The sequence below is a fragment of the Podarcis bocagei genome (assembly GCF_964188305.1).
Source record: "Podarcis bocagei genome assembly, chromosome: 8".
In the NCBI taxonomy this organism is placed as follows: Eukaryota; Metazoa; Chordata; class Lepidosauria; order Squamata; family Lacertidae; genus Podarcis; species Podarcis bocagei.
Genome location: NC_138133.1, coordinates 14,676,196 through 14,694,919, shown reverse-complemented (window position 1 = coordinate 14,694,919; position 18,724 = coordinate 14,676,196). Strand labels below are relative to the sequence as shown.

Sequence of the window (18,724 nt, the reverse complement as noted above, 5' to 3'; positions counted from 1 at the left end):
GGGTGGTGCTGTGGGTTAAACCACAGAGCCTAGGACTTGCCGATCAGAAGGTCGGCGGTTCGAATCCCCGCGACGGGGTGAGCTCCCGTTGCTCGGTCCCTGCTCCTGCCAACCTAGCAGTTCGAAAGCACGTCAAAGTGCAAGTAGATAAATAGGTACCGCTCTGGCGGGAAGGTAAACGGCGTTTCCGTGTGCTGCTCTGCTTCGCCAGAAGCAGCTTAGTCATGCTGGCCACATGACCTGGAAGCTGTACGCCAGCTCTCTCGGCCAATAAAGTGAGATGAGCGCCGCAACCCCAGAATTGGTCATGACTGGACCTAAATGGTATGGGGTCCCTTTACCTTTACCTTTATTTTGCTAATAGATCGAGCTTCTCTGTTTTGTGTTCAGAACCTGTGTCTTCCTGTTGATCTTTGGAATAAACCAGCAAAGGTTTGAGCTAATTCTCACAGATAGACCTGAGTAACGTGGAAGCAGAAACAAGTTCGGCTGTAGTTTTGAAATTGTGGGATTGTGCCAAGCTGTCAAATGTCAAGGTTTAAAAAACAAGTCAGGCAAAGTTGAATAATAAAGTGAATCAGCATTTGCTTAAATATACAGTACAAACAAAAGAGAATTGCTTTGTATGAGTCAGACTCACTTTGTTATGGTCCCAAATAGTATCCATGTTTACTATACAGGCCTTTTTTGCTTTATTTGTTTTTCCCCGTGCAGACCCAATTCATTTGTGATCATCACCGCTAATCGTGTTCTCCACTGCAACGCTGACACTCCAGAGGAGATGCATCACTGGATCACCCTGCTGCAGAGATCCAAAGGCGACACCCGAGTAGAGGGACAAGAGTTCATTGTGAGAGGTAGGAGCATCTTTCAGATGAAATCCCCCTGCAAAATGGGGCATTTTTCTTACTAAACTCTGGCTCCCAAAGTACTTGCTAATAACTTGAGGAGGCCACATTTAAGCAGTACATCTTATGTCAAAAAGCCAAAGCGTGGATGTTTGCAATAGTCTTTTATGTCAAGAGGAGTTTTTAGTTCCTTTACGATGCCGTAATGAGAAGCAGCTCCTTCCTCTACTAGCCACAATATTGCTATGAGGTCTGTTGCCTCTCCTCATCCATACCAGTCGGGCAACTTTTAGTTTATTTATGCTGATGCAAGACTATAGGACAGGCATAGGCAAACTCCAGCCCTCCAGATGTTTGGGACTACAATTCCCATCATCCCTGACCACTGGTCCTGTTAGCTAGGGATGATGGGAATTGTAGTCCCAAACATCTGGCGGGCCGGAGTTTGCTTATGCCTGCTATAGGAGGTGGGGGGAAATCTGAAAAGGCTATAAGAACAGAGTTGGGTGCGGAAGATTCTTAGAGTTGATTGAGGTAGACCCACTAGTCTCACTGATATTTTTGGCAACTCTGCCCCAAATATCTCCTGTTAAAGCTTGTGACATTGGGCTGAATGGGAAAGGATTCCTTCTAAAGCACAGGGAGGATTTTAGAGCTGGGTATTCTCCGTTTGTTTTATATTAACACAGAGGGTGGATTGAACAATAACAAAGTAGTTAGTTCACCCCAAAGTTGGGGAGGCATTTACCATTGCCCTCTCCTTCCCTGAGAGGGGAAGGTGCAGTTTCAAGGTAACTGTGAGAACTAAATAGTTTCTGAGTTGCTTCAGAGAAGGGGATTTGGAATTGTGGAATGTCAGATTTTAAAAAAAAAATCTGTAGTACTTCCCCCCTAAATAACTGGTAGCTGCTATCATGATAAAAATGCCAGTGGGTTTGGAAGGTTTTTTTTTTGGGGGGGGGGTGTTCTTTTCTAAAAAGTTTAAATATTGCCAGCCAACCTATGCCATTTTTTCCCTTCTTCTCTGAGGGGGAAGAATGGAGGAATGGTTTAGTACACACCCAACTCACACTCACAAAACAAAATCCATTCTCCACTGAACCCCATTGTACATGGCTTAGGTGTTAATATGTGACATGCCTACATGTATTAGACCTGATGAGATTCTGCCCAGATGTGCAGAAACATTCTGGCTTCATCTTCATCTTGACTTAAGAACGGTTATTAAGTCCTACATCAAAACAGCCTTCTGAGAAGGACTCAGTAAATGCTGTTTTGTTCTTTTATGTGCTGTAAATAGCAGGGGGTTTTAAAAATAAGTTTTGAGAAAGTGACTAGCAGCCAAAAGTTGAGAGCAGCTCTAGAAGAGCATCAGTATTCAGGAAATGTTTTTTCTCTAAACTAGGATGGCTACATAAGGAGGTTAAGAACAGCCCAAAGATGACTTTGTTGAAGTTGAAGAAGCGGTGGTTTGTCCTGACACACAACTCATTGGATTATTACAAAAGCTCCGAGAAGAATGCCCTCAAACTGGGCACCCTGGTATTGAACAGCCTCTGCTCTGTGGTACCACCGGATGAGAAAATCTTTAAAGAAACAGGTAACTAATTTCAGCAGGAACTCTTCCCGTAGATTCAAATGATGTGGCCATTGAGAATCATATTAAAAATCTGCTAAAATACTTTGGGGTTTGAAAAGGATTTCAATTTAAAGTGTTAGGCAAACTACAAAAAGTGTATTCTTAAGCCTCCCATATACACGAGTATATATAATTTTATGGTATTACTCCAAAAAAAAAAAAAAAAGTGGTGCTATGAGCCATCAAACCTCGGAAATACACTTTCCCCAAAAGGTTTCCACAATTATGGCCGCTAGTGTACTGTTTTGGAGCTAATGTGGCTCTGTGAGTTAAACCACAAAGCCTAGGGCTTGCCAGTCAGAAGGTCGGCAGTTCGAATCCCCACGACGGGGTGAGCTCCCGTTGTTTGATCCCAGCACCTGCCAACCTAGCAGTTCGAAAGCATGTCAAAGTGCAAGTAGATAAATAGGTACCGCTCCGGCGGGAAGGTAAACGGCATTTCCGTGCGCTGCTCTGGTTTGCCAGAAGCGGCTTAGTCATGCTGGCCACATGACCCGGAAGATGTACGCTGGCTCCAGAGTCATCCTTGACTGTACCTAACCGTCAGGGTACCTTTTTACCTATTCTTCCTAAATTGGCCTCTAAAGTGGTTTTAATTTGCACACGCTTCAGAGATGTAGAGAACCGGCCTTTGCACTGTTTTGATCTGTATGATGTTAAGTAATACAGGATACAGTATATCAGGTTTCTTCAAGAAAGCAGTATACTATAAACATTAATAAGCCTGCAGATCAGACTTATGAACTGCACTCCTTTGAGTCACCCACCGTCACTGTTATGATTTTTGACAGCTCACCTTCACCACTTGTCTATTAATAGTTTGAGTAAATCAGATTAACAAGGTGTTTTCTTATTTACTCTTGCCTCAGGTTACTGGAATGTGACCGTGTACGGGCGCAAGCACTGCTACCGCCTCTATACCAAACTTCTCAACGAAGCCACTCGCTGGTCAAGTGCTATCCAGAATGTGATCGACACAAAAGCCCCCATAGACACCCCCACCCAGCAGCTTATTCAAGACATTAAGGTAGGCTCATGGTCTTGGAAAAATACGCTTCCAGAAGACAATCAACCACATTATTTTCCACTCATAAAGAAAGAGAATTGTTAAATGTTCCAAAACTGAGGCTGTTGTTTGAAGAAGAAACTCATTAGGTTTTGTGGGGAAAACTCCAGTGAGGATTGTAATTGCTCAGTGGCAGAGGCAGGGGGAGGCAAAACAAGAACTGGGAGGGTGGTATAGCCTGAAAGAGCTATAGCTGACTGGCTAGAACCTTGAACAAGAACATTCCACGCTGCAACATTTTGTTGCAGTCCCCACTTGCAATAGGAGGTGGAGGAATACGACAATGGTAGTGACACTGTTCTTGGTCACATTTGTACTACCACAAAGAGGTGCTCATGCTGCTCTGCATATTTAGGACTCGGGAATAAAACAAAAATCAAGAGAGTGCCAGATCTTTGTTTCATTCTGTTCTATTTGTGAATTGGGCCCATGATACCAGGCAGCAGCCTTAGCAAGCACAGTAGACTTTATCTCAGCCTCTAGGCAACTAACTGGTCAACGTGTTCCTATTTTCTCATGATATTGGATTCTTTTAGCTTTGCACTGTGCTGCTACAAATGGTTTAATGTTACTCTGATTTGGGTTTTTTTAGCTCTCCGTTCTTATGTATTTTATTGTGATTTTTAGGGTGCACAGTGTTTATTTTAGTGGGTTATAACTCTTCTAAATTGGTGGTGATGGCTTTTATTTTTTCCAATTTTCATCTTCTGTTTCATCCCAGAGGAGCTCAGGGCAAGACAAATAAAATTAAATTAAAATGTAACACATTTAAAAGCATTATTAATATCTAAAAATACTTAAATGGTCATGGGTGGTGCGTGGGTGATGTGCTTTTTCCTGAAGTTTATATTCCGCTCCAAAACAAGTCAGCTCTTTCTGGTAGAACCATTTCCCTTTTGAGCTGTCAACCTTTCACAAGCATTCAGTGGAGACTTGTTTTTCATCCTCAGCCTGTGAATAATCTTGCTATTTACACAGGAGAACTGCCTGAACCCCGAAGTTGTTGAGCAGATCTATAAGAGGAACCCGATTCTTCGCTATACACAGCACCCACTGCATTCTCCGCTATTGCCACTTCCATATGGGGACATCAACCTGAACGGTAAGTCCTTCAGACACTCAAGCCCATTCCCTTCCCTTTGCAAAACCACTTTTGCCTTGGGACACTTTCATGAAGATGAGATGCCTTGGCTCCTTCGCTCATCACCTTAACAGTAATCTTCTCATCAGTTTGCTGCTATATATTTAACCAATAGAGGTTGCCAGGAACTGCCAAGTGCTGTTCCCAACTCATCACTCCAAATCATACTCCTGGTTTCTGTTGTTGTTGTTGTTGTTGTTGTTTAGTCTTGTCAGACTCTTCGTGACCCCATGGACCAGAGCACGACAGGCACTCCTGTCTTCCACTGCCTCCCGCAGTTTGGTCAAACTCATGCTGTTAGCTTCAAGAACACTGTCCAACCATCTCGTCCTCTGTCGTCCCCTTCTTGTGCCCTCAATCTTTCCCAACATCAGGGTCTTACAGGGAGTCTCATGAGGTGGCCAGAGTATTGGAGCCTCAGCTTCAGGATCTGTCCTTCCAGTAGATATTTCCTTAAGAATGGATAGGTTTGATCTTCTTGCAGTCCATGGGACTCTCAAGAGTCCATGGGATTCTCAAGAGTCTCCTCCAGCACCATCATTCAAAAGCATCAATTCTTAGGCAATCAGCCTTCTTTATGGTGTCTGTACCTCTTCCCAATTCTCCTTCGCCATCAGTATTCTAAGTAGGAAAGGGCAATGTGAAACCAAGAGGGAAATAAACATTTGAACCCAACTGCATGGGGCTGGTTCATTAATACACTTCACGAGGAAAAGTTTTGGCAATGCCCAGGAAGCATGACTGAGGATATGAAGAAACTAGCGCTCCCCTAGCTTAGCTGGAGAAGGAGGCTGTGGCTTCCCCAGTGTGGGATCAATACAGTGTTGCCCAGAATTTTCAGGAGCCAGACAGGATCACTTTGCAGCCCACTGCTCCCCGCTCCAAATTTATTTATATGATTTTTATACCTCCCTCACCATCTCTGGCCAGATTACAAAAAAAATTTAAGCCTTAGAAGTATACAAATAAAACATAGACAAAATCTTAAAATAGTTAATGCAGCTTCAGAATAAAAAAACCAAGCAACAGTAAATGATACTGCAGATAACTTTTAAAAATAAATCATTTGACGCAAAACCATTGATACCCAAATATTTGACAAAATAACCCATTTCCAAGAAAGTAGGAAAAAAGGAATAAGGGCAGACATTCGGACATCTATGAAAACTATGTACCTTAATTGTTCCAGTATAATAATAAAATGGGAGCTTTGTAAACACACCTGATGAGACTTACTGTTTCAAATGCTTGCCCCGTGTGAATTACAATAGTTTGATTGTCTGAGCAACGAGATGTACTTCCATGTTCTGTTTTCTAGTGCTAAAAGACAAAGGCTACACCACCCTCCAGGATGAAGCTATCAAGATCTTTAATTCTCTGCAGCAACTTGAGTCCGTGTCAGACCCCATTCCTATTATTCAGGGTATTCTGCAGACGGGGCATGATTTACGGCCTTTGCGCGATGAGCTCTACTGCCAGCTGATCAAGCAGACCAGCAAAATGCCTAATCCGGGGAGCGTTGGCAATCTGTACAGCTGGCAGATCCTCACTTGCATGAGCTGCATGTTTCTGCCAAGCCGCGGGATCCTCAGATACCTGAAGTTCCACCTAAAAAGGTAAGCGGAGCTATGGATGATTGCACGCAATGGTGGGCCATGCAATAGTTTGAAGGTACAAGGGTAGGAAACTTCCACAGCTTGTTTTATTTGACCCATAGAGCTAACTGAGTGGTGTGATCTGCAGGAGCTGACCTTGGAGAGAAAAGTGGTCATGTGGTGTGCTGTTGAACTGGGTATACAGCCTGCCTCTAAGTTCATGTTGGGCTCACTATTGTATCCTGGAGAGAGGTGTGTTGTGGACAGGGACATATCCCTAAACACCCTTAGAGTTGGGAGTAAGAGCAGGGCTCAGCAGGTTCTGCAGATGTCAGGAATTTCTGCCATTGGCCCATCAAGCAAACACTGGAAACTAACGCATCTTGGAGGAGATGATGGGAGACAGCTGTAGGACTGACTGGCTGGACCTCAGGGAGCCACACCACATAAGGGAATAGCCAGGATACAAAGCAAGGGCAGAGAGAGGGAGAATGAAAGTGCAAAGCAGGAAAGGGACTCCAAGGAAGCAGAGATGGAAGCAGAGAGGAGAGGCTGTATCTCCCAAGGTTGGAACGCTGGGCCAAATCTGAGGCCAGCTGAGCCAGAACTCAGTGCAGAGAAGAGCTGGGCTGAAAAGACGCCAGATAAGAGAAATGTAACCAAGCTGGGAGTCATATGCAGTCTCCTGCCCAGAGCTTGAGGGAAAGAAGAACTGTGATTCCGGGAGGATGGAACAGCACAAGGCAGAGACAGGGTGCAGTTATCCACCATCAACATGCCTGCAAATATAAGATGTCAATACAAAGGAGCTTTCTATGCAACCATCTTGCTTGCAAGAACGATCTATTCATGGGGTGGTGGAGGAGCCTTTTGATATACAGTGGTACCTCGGTTTTCAAACAATCCATTCCGTAAGTCCGTTCGAGGTCCGAAATGTCCGGAAGCAGAAGCCTCAAAATGGAAAACTTAAAATGGAAGCCACGTTTTCTATTCGACTTCTGAGGCGCATTCGAAAACTGAGGCACTTCCGGGTTTTCAGCATTCCGAAACGTTCGACTACAGATGCGTTTGAAAAATGAGGTGCCACTGTAGAGGGTTGGTGAAAATGGTCTCACGGCCACAACAGTAGTTGCTTGGGCTGAATGCTCCCACCATTGCCTCTTAAATGCTTTTCAAACCACCACATTCAAGAAAACAAAACATGGAGCAATTAAATCTCAAGGTTTCCCCCCACAGGGTGCGTGACCAGTTTCCAGGCACAGAAATGGAGAAGTATGCCCTCTTCATTTATGAATCGCTGAAAAAAACCAAAGGCAGAGAGTTTGTGCCATCCCGGGATGAAATTGAAGCCTTGATCAACAGACAAGAGATGACATCCACGGTCTACTGTCATGGCGGGGGATCCTGTAAGATCACCATAAACTCCCACACCACTGCTGGTGAGGTAAGATGAGGCTTGGACTGGATTGCCTGGGTTGAGCTTCAGTGTGTGGAGGGTCTGCCATTTTGTGCAGTGTGTTTGTGGCCTATTGAACTTTAATTTAAAGTTGTATGTGATTTACTAATAACCATATAATTTTAGTCAGTGATCTGTCTTCTGAGATACAGAAGCATATAGGGTGGTAGGCAATGCCGTTTTACTCAGAGAAGATCTTTTGAAATTAATGGGTCCAACTGAGTAATGTTTATTAATTTCAGTGGATCTAGTCTGGGTAAAACGCAGTGTTTATGAATGTTGCCTATTTTTCATTGTGAAGAAACATATTAGGAGACCCTAATAGTTTTGATTTGTACAGACATGCAAATCACAGTGCAGGACCAAATGTGAGGAACAGTATGAGAGAGAAATGTGGTATAGCAGATGCAACAATAAATTTGCTTTGGGTTGGATGTAGTTCTGTCTATGCTTTTATTGATATTACGTATTTGGCTTTATGATTATGCTTGGCTACTTTTAGTTGAAGAGCAGAAACTTTGCAGTATGCCAGCTGTTGGTCATTCTTAAGAAGAATAGTCCATCTGTACTATATGTGTATCTTCCAACAGTTATTGATGTTTCTAGCCAATTTAAAAACGTGAAGTCTATTATCTGGAAATGCTTTATCAAGAAAGAGCCTGGAATGTGAAATGTTGACTATTGAAAGTTAAAAACAAAAGCAGGCACAATGAAAAAAATAGATGTTTGTATGCTTTTGAACATAATTTGTACCTTACCCTTCAGTGTGGCTAATTGATGCTTTTACCTTTTATGGTCTAACATTCTTTGTCTCGTTTTTGGTTTTTGTCTACTAGGTTGTTGAAAAGTTAATTCGGGGTCTGGCCATGGAAGACAGCAGAAATATGTTTGCCTTGTTTGAATACAATGGAACTACAGATAAAGCCATTGAAAGCAGGACCGTTGTGGCTGATGTCTTGGCAAAGTTTGAAAAGTGAGTGTGCCTCTCCTAATAAGTAAGCAATTAAAAGCCCTAACCGCAGCCTTTTAAATTTCCCTTTCGTGAATCAATGGCATCTCCCCCATCCACTGCCCTCTACTGTAAAAGAGGGATTAATGAAGGGCTTGTAAGCCTGGGAATGATTTCATCACTATTCATTGTGGTACTTGTGTTGTGCTGTCCTAAAATTTCCTCTCTCGTGCCTTACCACCTGCAACCCTCCCCCCTTGGACTTCGTCTTCAGTCCAAGCCTTTTCTTCTGTATAATTTTCCACAAATGGTACATCTCTAACAAAGGAACTAGTCACAACGCATTTGCACAGGTAGTTTTCCCAGAATCTCAGTGGCAGCTTAAAGTTCATCTGTGCACCAGTCTCCTAACACTGCTGCTGAAACTGATATTGGTGCAAAGCTGGTTACTGCAATTGTGGCAAATAGTAAAAAGAGCTTCCCCAGTACTTTCACCTTCCCAATTCTCTAGCAGTCCTGTTTTATATTTTGTTAATGGGCTGGAGGACTGGGTTTTAAACCTGCTTCAAATTTGCATCCAGTACCTTATGTATTAAGGGACGTGGGTTGCACTGTGTGTTAAACCACAGAGCCTAGGACTTGCCGATCAGAAGGTTGGTGGTTCGAATCCCCACGGCGGGGTGAGCTCCCGTCGCTCGGTCCCTGCTCCTGCCAACCTAGCAGTTCGAAAGCACGTCAAAGTGCCAGTAGATAAATAGGAACCACTCTTATGGAAACGGCGTTTCCATGCACTGCTCTGGTTCGCTAGAAGCGGCTTAGTCATGCTGGCCACATGACCCGGAAGCTGTACGCCGGCTCCCTTGGCCAATAAAGCGAGATGAGCGCCACAACCCCAGAGTCGGCCACGACTGGTCAGGGGCCCCTTTACCGTTACCTTATGTATTTGCTTCCGCTAAAGTTTTTACCCATGAATCAAATTTCTTCTGTGGGTTTTGATTCCTTGTATTATCCTGGTTAGGACCTCAACTGTGAGACATTAATCCATGATCTTGCTCACTTGACCACCAGTTGCTCTGAGCCGGCTAGATGTCATAGGCTTATTAAAGAAACAAAAACCTGCCTACAGATGGAAAACTAACATTAGAGTTGGCATCCCCAACAATGATACCCATAGGCAGCACAGTGCTCTCATATACATCCTTTGGCCCCAGCAGAGGCTCCCTGACCCTCCCAATTCTCTGTGTTTCATTTTTTGCAAAATGCAGTTCTTTGGCTGGTATGTGCTTGAGTGGGAGGTTGCCACTGGGGTGTGTTTGTTGTTGCTTGTCTAAGGATCCTCGCCAGAGCTTTTTTTAAAAAAAATAAAATAATAATAATAATAATAATAATAATAATAATAATAATAATAATAATGCAATATTTTAAACATTAGACTCCTGTGTCAAATAACCTGTTCTCATTATTTTGTAGTCTCTCCCCCCTTCCCATATTTGGACATTGCTGCAGCTAAAGTATTTGCCACCATTATTTTGTCTTTTTTGGGGGGGGAGTACTTCCTCCTCCTTAATTTTCCTAATAGAATAACCAAAGGATCTGTCTCTAGTTTGCAATTTGTTGTTTTCCTAATCATTTTAATCTAAAAGATCCCTTCAGTTTTGCAGTTCCACTAAATATGCCTGAATCCTGCTTGATTTTGAGCACCTGCATCATAAAGTGGGACAGAGTTTATACATTTTTTGTAATCTGATACACACATGAGGTTACATTCAAACATGCAACTCCAACTCTACAGCCTGAACCCTATCAGTAACATTTGACTATTTGATTTTGCTGAATGTATAAACTGGTGTTCATGGAAGTTGATATTTGAGCTATAGATTAAGATCCTGATTACCAAATCCACATGTTCCACATAGCAAAAGTTTCAACTCTCATCTTAAATACAGCTTTTAGATTTTATTGTCAGTTTATATTTGATTATTTGTACTCAAAATGCTGTGTATTTGTGTTTTCCCAGGCTTGGTGCTGCTGCAGAAGGTGAGAATACAGCGTGGAAATTTTACTTCAAGCTCTACTGCTTCCTGGACACGGAGCATGTGCCAAAAGATAGTGTGGAATTTGCATTCATGTTTGAGCAGGTACGGAGAGGAAATAAGGTTGTTATATTTTGGGGAAGAGTAAGTGATGTGAGGTACACACACAGAGGGAGAGGGAGAGAGACTCCATTCAAATCAAAGAGGCAAGCTGCTGTGATTGACACCTACCTACGTAACAAGGAACTCCTGGTTTAAATGGACCTGGATTGAGGCAGATCAGCAAGGAGAGAGGGGAACCTGGTGGTGCTCATTCCTGACTTCCTCAGCCATAGATAGTTAGCCGTGTTGGTCTGCCATAGTCAAAATAAAAAAATTCCTTCCAGTAGCACCTTAAAGACCAACTAAGTTAGTTCTTGGTATGAGCTTTCGTGTGCATGCACACTTCTTCAGATACACTGAAACAGAAGTTGCCAGATCCTTCTATATAGAGAGAAGGTGGGGAGGGGTATTACTCAGAAGGGTGGTGGGAATGGGAGGTTGGCAGATAGCTCAGCCATGTTTCGCAAGCCGTGATTGTTACATCACTAGAAATTAAGAGCCCTGCTGCATCTGATCTTGTTCAGTGTCCATTTTCCCACAGCAACCAATCAGATGCCTGTGAGATGCCCATAAGCAGGGCACAGGAGCAGAGGCCCTGTTCTCCTGCCATTGTTGCTGCGCAACTGGTATTTGGAGGCAAGGTGCCTCTGATGCTGGAGGCAGCATATAGTCATCATGACTAGTAGCTATGTATAGCCTCTATCCTCATAGATTTGTCTAATATCCTTTCAAAGCTATCACTGCATTTTCCATAGTTAATGTACTGTATTGTCCCCTATATCCCACGTCATTTGCCCATCAGTAAAATGGGTATAGGGACGCGGGTGGCGCTGCGGGTTAAACCACAGAGCCTAGGACTTGCCGATCAGAAGGTCAGCAGTTCGAATCCCTGCGACGGCGTGAGCTCCCATTACTCAGTCCCTGCTCCTGCCAACCAAGCAGTTCAAAAGCACACAGTGCAAGTAGATAAATAGGTACCGCTCCGGCGGGAAGGTAAACGGCGTTTCCATGCACTCCTCTGGTTCGCCAGAAGCGGCTTAGTCATGCTGGCCACATGACCTGGAAGCTGTACGCCGGCTCCCTCGGCCAATAAAGTAAGATGAGCACTGCAACCCCAGATTCGGTCACGACTGGACCTAATGGTGAGGGGTCCCTTTACCTTTTTAAAATGGCTATATATGTTCCATGTGTTTTGTAACTTTTCATGAGAATTACTTGTAACAAGTAGCTATATCACTTTCCCTGTCACTGTATCTTCTGGAGGAGTTATATCCAAACAACCTCACAGGACTCCTGCCATATAAAGTTGAGAACAGCCAAGCACCATCAGAACCTAAAGTAAAAATGTTTTTATTTCATGAAACATTCATGGATTAGAAACAATTTCCCCCAAAAGCCTTGCATGACCTATCATAAAACTTGGCAGGCTGAATATTTTGTAATTATGTCTGCAACTTTTTTGTCATTTGAGCTTTATTCATTTTCCTTTGTCACATCTGTATCAAACAATTGCACATGTACTTATGGTCAATTAAACAATACTGAACCCTTTATAATGCAACAATACCAAAGCCAACTTTAGGCTTGCAAGTATTTCTAAGTTTGTTCGTTCCCTGGAGAAGATGCTGCCTGGGGTGCCCTCTGGTGGTTCTCTTCATTTAAGCACTCTTTATGCTTTGCCAAAGGTACCCCAGTGGAAGAAGCTTGTTCATATATATTTCCTGCTTTTTCAAGCAGCAAGAATGTATAATGTACATAAATAATACTTGTATATAGTGGAATCTCAGTTTTTGACCTTAATTCATTCCGGAAGACTGTTCCATCTTCCGAAAAATTCGAAAACCGAGGATCAATGGGCTGGCCGCAAAGACAATGGGAAAAAATGAAAAACGCGCCAAGGAAGCCATTCTTCTTCCAAAAATCATTCGAAAATGGAAGCATTCGCTTCTGGTTTGTTGGCGTTTGGGTTCCAAATTGTTCAGCTTCCCAAGCATTCAGCAACTGAGGTTTCACTGTACTATTTTAAAGCCTGCAAAGCATCTCACATGTTACTTTGTTTTAATCTCTACAAAAGCTATGTAAGGCAAATATTACCTTCCTTGTTCTGGAGTGTATTTTTGTGGGGGGAGCACTGAGGCTGAGAAGTAGTAGCTTGACCAAGGCCACGCAGCGAGATTATGGGTGAAACAAGATTGAAATTAGAGCCTTCTTGGTGCACAGTTCAGTTTTATTACCACTACGCTACAGCAGCAAATTTAGGATTCAGTATGTTCTGCTGCATGCCTGTAAACGTCTTGTTTTCCTTTTTTCCATTAGGCACATGAAGCAGTGATTAGAGGACATTATCCAGCTCCTGAAGAAGCCCTCCAGGTCCTTGCTGCCTTGCGGCTCCAATACCTACAAGGAGACTACACTTCATCCAGTACCGCTATGCCAGAAATGGAAGAAGTCTACCCACTGCAGAGGCTCACGTCCCGTATTATCCAGTCCACTAAAACATTTACCGCTGCGGAGAGGATAGAGAGGAAGCGGGCCAATTTTCTAGAAGGAACCCTGAGGAGGAGTTTCCGCAGCAGTTCCATCAGCAGGCAGAAGATGGAAGAGGATCAGATGCTTGATATGTGGGTCAAAGAGGAAATCTTCGCAGCCAGGACTAATGTGATTGATAAATGGAAAAAACTGCAAGGAATGAACCAAGAGCAAGCAATGATCAAGTACATGAGTTTGATTAAGGAGTGGCCTGGCTATGGGTCCACACTCTTTGACGTAGAGGTGAGTATACCAAAATTCCACGGGCGTTGCTGACAGCAGTAGTCTCGTAATCTGGGGAACCGGGTTCGCGTCTCCGCTCCTCCACATGCAGCTGCTGGGTGACCTTGGGCTAGTCACACTTCTCTGAAGTCTCTCAGCCCCACTCACCTCACAGAGTGTTTGTTGTGGGGGAGGAAGGGAAAGGAGAATGTTAGCCGCTTTGAGACTCCTTAAAGGGAGTGAAAGGCGGGATATCAAATCCAAACTCTTCTTCTTCTTCTTCTTCTTCTTCATAAGACTAAATAAAAAAATAAACTACAGCTAAACAATTTGTAGTATAACACATAGTAACACATTTTGTATGGTCACGTTCTATGAGTTTGCAAATTTGTCTGCCTTCTCCTGAATATTTTACAGGTGAGGGTATGTAGGTTTTGATTTGTTGTTGTTGTTTAGTCATGTTAGACTCTTCATGACCCCATTGGACCAGAGCACGCCAGTCACTTCTGTCTTCCACTGCCTCCCACAGTTTGGTCAAACTCATGCTCATAGCTTCGAAAACACCGTCCAACCATCTTGTCCTCTGTCGTCCCTTTCTCCTTGTGCCCTCAATCTTTCCCAACATCAGGGTCTTTTCCAGGGAGTCTTCTCTTCTCATGAGGTGGCCAAAGTACTGGAGTCTCAGATTCAGGATCTGTCCTTCCAGTGAGCACTCAGGGCTGATTTCCTTAAGAATGGAGGTTTGATCTTTTTGCAGTCCATGGGACTCTCAAGAGTCTCCTCCAGCACCATAATTCAAAAGCATCAATTCTTCGGCGATCAGACTTTATGGTCCAGCTCTCACTTCCATACATCACTACTGGGAAAACCATAGCTTTAACTATACAGATTTTTGTTGGCAAGGTGATGTCTCTGCTTTTTAAGATGCTGTCTAGGTTTTGATTAGAACCTGAGAAAAGGGTTACGGCTGTGGAATTTCAGCTGCGAGCCTGCACACACCCAAATCCCCCTTCTGCCTCGGGAACTGCATAAGAGAATGCCAGCTCCTCCCCTGCTTTAAGGAACTGAACATTTGTGACATCATCAGACCCTACTTTAATCTGCACCCACATCCCAGATTATCCATTTTACACTGTGGAATTGGCAACAGCTGCTGTGCTTAAGAGGCCAGGAAACTGAACAGTAAAACATTAGTGTGTGTGTATATAAATCTGAGGAACAGCTTACCCATCCACTCAGCTACTACCCATCTTAAGGGCCGCATTTCCCCACACAGTTCAAGCATTTGATATGTCTTTTGGGGATTAACATTAGTAGGTAAATGTCTGGCGTAATTTAGGCTTAGATTTGTCTGTACAAGGAATCAGACTTCATATGTACAAGTGCAGGAAATTATAAGAGGAGAATAGTCTGCAGTAGTTAATTGCACATCCTTTCTAAACCAGTTGTGGCCCAAAGGTGAGTGTTTAATTTAGTCCTTTGAAACATGTTCAGATCTCTCCTCTGACAATGGAAATAATTGTGTAGGCTCAGGCAGATAACTCCCAGAATAACTTACCTCACTAAACATGTTCAGTGAGAAAAGGGCAATGTATGCTAAAAGAAATACTATAAAAATGTATAATTTTAAATTGCATTTTTGGAATCATCATTTCTGTTTTCTACCATTCACCTTGACATTATTTTTCCCCAGTGTAAAGAAGGGGGCTTCCCTCAAGAACTTTGGTTGGGTGTCAGCGCTGATGCAGTTTCTGTCTACAAACGCGGAGAGGGAAGGCCTTTAGAAATATTTCAGTATGAGCACATCCTCTCCTTTGGTGCTCCCCTTGCTAATGTCTACAAGATTGTTGTGGATGAGAGAGAGCTGCTTTTTGGAACACTTGAGGTAAGAAAGGAACTAGCCATTCAGTTCTGCTTTCCTTGTTTTTAAAATAAGCAGGATGAATAAACTGAATCCACTATGCCAGTATTCAGAAATAGAAAGCCTTCCATGATTCTTTCGCCTGCACAATTTCACATCAGGATTAAAATCTTCAACTGCAATCCTACACATGCTTATTTGGGATTAAGCTCCATTGAACTCAGTGGGACTTGCTTCCCGGTAAGCATGCATTAGACTGAGGCAATAGGAAACTTGAGTTAGGCTTGTGTGCACCTTTGCTCTTCTTCAAAAGTGAAGTTCTGTAGGATTTTCAAATCGGCGATCTTGAGCTCTATGGGTTACAGTTCCATACAGAGTAATGTTGCTGAAGTCCCACTGAATCTACTCAGGTCTACTCTGAAGTAAGTCCTAGTAAAATCAGTGGGGTTTACTCCCAGGTAAATGGGATTAGAATTGTATTCTAGAATTGTATTCTTATTTGGGAGCAAATCTCAGTGAGACTTACCTCCAAGTAATCTTATATAAGTCCAGGCTGGAAGTGTAAAGTTTTTCTTCAAAATAAAAGATAAACATTGGCAAATTGTATTTAGTTTAGCTATTTAAAGACAGCTGGACGGTCTTCATAAATTTCACCCAATAGTATAGGTTTTCACAAAAAATTGCTAGCCTAATTTTCTTAGTAGACTACCAGCCCTGCCAACATTTGGTTAAAATTTTTTAGAGGTGTACATACAGTTTTGTAAATTCTAGTCATGTGACTATTGGCCATTCAATTTTATAGCTTGCTGGGTAGAGTTACCTTTGCCACACTGTTTTCATTGACTACCAAAAGGTTTGCTGATTTCAACAAATTGTATGTTGTAACGATAGGCTGTGTTACAGCCAAGCTGATTTTTTCTGTGACAATTTATAAAATTAGCGCTAATCTAAAAGAAACAGGGTACCAACTTTTCGCAGAGTATACCACATCACACTGCCGGGAGGTAAAAATCTCATAAATATGCTCTTCACAACACCAAAGACCATTGCCTGAAGTGTGCATTAACTGGTTTTGCATTGTTATTGTCTTGGTAGGTTGTTGACATTGCCAAACTGATGAAAGCCTACATCAGCATGATTGTGAAAAAACGTTATAGCACCTCTCGATCAGTGAGTAGTCACGGAAGTCAAGGCAGCTCCAGGTGAAACCAGAGAGAGAAACTTGCTGTTTTGTCCTTTTGGAACATATCACCGCCAACCCGTTGAGTTTCTCAAAAAATGGTGATTGGAGGCACCTCTCAGGCTACAATCAAAACCGTGATTCTAGGAGAATCTTTATTCAACATGTGGTGTTCAACGAGCTTAGAAATAATAACAGCCACTTGCATAGTCCCATAAACTTGTTGGCTAGCATGCTTCAAGCCTTCTAAAGCTTTGTTACCTCTAGATAACATAATGTATGCCTTAACTTAATGCACTGCTTTCTGAGCAGTGAGAAGTGCCTTAAAATATTTTCAAACCAACTTGCATTGATTTGTGATTATCAGAGGGGTTGTGTTTTGTAATAAACCACTTTGAATTAGCTTCTCCTTAATTTGCAGCCATCTTGCACTAACTAACTGGCTGGTTCTTACATGAGGAGGGAAAGAGAGCATCTTTGTTGGAATGCTGCAGGCGGCTTCCCGTAGGGACTTTAATAGCAATGCTGGATTCCCCCCCCCTTTTTTTTTCATATGTGTGCATGCATATGACTCGGGTCAACTCTAATTTTATTCCACGTTTCACAATATTTTAAAAGTAAAAGGGAATAATAATGTGCAATGGTGTAAACAGTCTTTCTGTACATTTTAATAGTCCAGAGCTATAGTTGTCCCAAATGTTGAGTTTCTTTATAAGCCAGTTTTATTAACAAATTTGGGGGTTTTCATAATTTTTGTATTTTCTTCTAGATAATTTTTCATTCTTTGTTACATCTGTAACACACCTGCATTTCTGTACCTCTGCTGTATTATACATAACGTGTAGTTTGAAAGACACTATATTTATAGACTGCCCTTAATACAGAATTGCCATTATCCGCGCAATATTCAATCATATGTCTTAAGTTTATAAAGTTGGGTTTCTTAAGATATTAAACATTTCTTTTAAAATATTAATATTGTGGTCTTGTGGTATGCTACTTGGAACTTGCCAAATGCAGAACATACTATAAAAGAAATTAAACAGAAAAATTATGATATCTTACTTAATGTTGTGCATGCCCCTCTCAATTTTTTCTGTGTGCTAACTGAATGGCAGCAGAAAACTGGAAAGTACTAAAATAGGCTAAATTGCCAGATTTGAGGAGGAAAGAAAACTATCCACAACCTATAGGGTATTTCACACATATTCTTCATAGGCTCTATGTACTATGGAATAACAAGCTGCCATTGCCCTTACAAGTGCATTCTTCTAATTATGTTTGATTTGCAAAATCTACAGGGCAACCATTATTTTAGACTGAATTCGTAACTGAGAGAGAGAAGGCAGACACTGAAGCTTCAAATCTCTGTGCATTGTATTTATATGCTGCTTTTTCAAGGTGCACCACAATCAGCATCAAAAACAGAGTTTATTACAAAACCTAGTTGAACAGGACAAAGTCTACAACTCAAATGATACAATCACATGGAATATCAAATTCAAAAAGCACCGTGAAGCACACCTTCACTGTCAGAACCACTAGCAAAACATCCAAGACAGAAAACAGCTCCTTAAACCTGTCTGCAAAAGTGCAAAGCTTCTTCTTCACTAGGGAGCCCAAAGGCACTGCAATTCTTTAATCATAGGGGCTTTCAAGGACCTTGGGGAATGCACCTGCTTGCTACAGAAATCTGGCAACGGTGGGGGGACACACCCCATGGTCCTAAGTTATTCATTCCTCCTTACCTTGTGATTGGTCTAATTTCAACTCTCAAGTAGCTATGCTGTGTATCAGTCCAATTACTCTGTGCCCTTAAAACAGCATCTGCATCTGTCACTGAAACAACTGGTGTCATACCTATGCTGAAGCTACTGGGTTTAAGATTGATCCTTTTCTACATATGCAAACGGGGAGGGAATTGAATGCATGTAGTCTTGCTGTTGCCAGCTTTCATCAGTTTGACGTTTTGGGTGCTGCAGCTATGCTCTAACTCCACTGGTCACAACCTCCAGAAGGCTGGACCGAATCACAGTCCTCCATCCTGACCTGTGAAGAGGCCCATTTATGTTGGTTCAGAAGGTAGGAGGAGAAAGTGCTATC

At 42.5% G+C, this 18,724-nt stretch overlaps 1 protein-coding gene across 1 annotated transcript in view; it reads left to right on the top strand.

The window, feature by feature from the left end:
* Window positions 1–17,597, top strand: part of MYO10 (myosin X) — a 202,402-nt gene extending 184,805 nt beyond the window's left edge. Inside the window, exons 31-41 of the mRNA XM_081206129.1 lie at window positions 715–857; window positions 2,254–2,448; window positions 3,357–3,514; window positions 4,532–4,655; window positions 6,013–6,310; window positions 7,526–7,733; window positions 8,582–8,718; window positions 10,712–10,832; window positions 13,146–13,601; window positions 15,274–15,465; window positions 16,537–17,597. Of these exons, the coding sequence (XP_081062255.1) occupies window positions 715–857; window positions 2,254–2,448; window positions 3,357–3,514; window positions 4,532–4,655; window positions 6,013–6,310; window positions 7,526–7,733; window positions 8,582–8,718; window positions 10,712–10,832; window positions 13,146–13,601; window positions 15,274–15,465; window positions 16,537–16,647 (2,143 nt within the window). The 3' untranslated portion in view covers window positions 16,648–17,597. The remainder of the gene's footprint in view (window positions 1–714; window positions 858–2,253; window positions 2,449–3,356; window positions 3,515–4,531; window positions 4,656–6,012; window positions 6,311–7,525; window positions 7,734–8,581; window positions 8,719–10,711; window positions 10,833–13,145; window positions 13,602–15,273; window positions 15,466–16,536) is intronic.
* The last annotated feature ends 1,127 nt before the right edge of the window (window positions 17,598–18,724 follow it).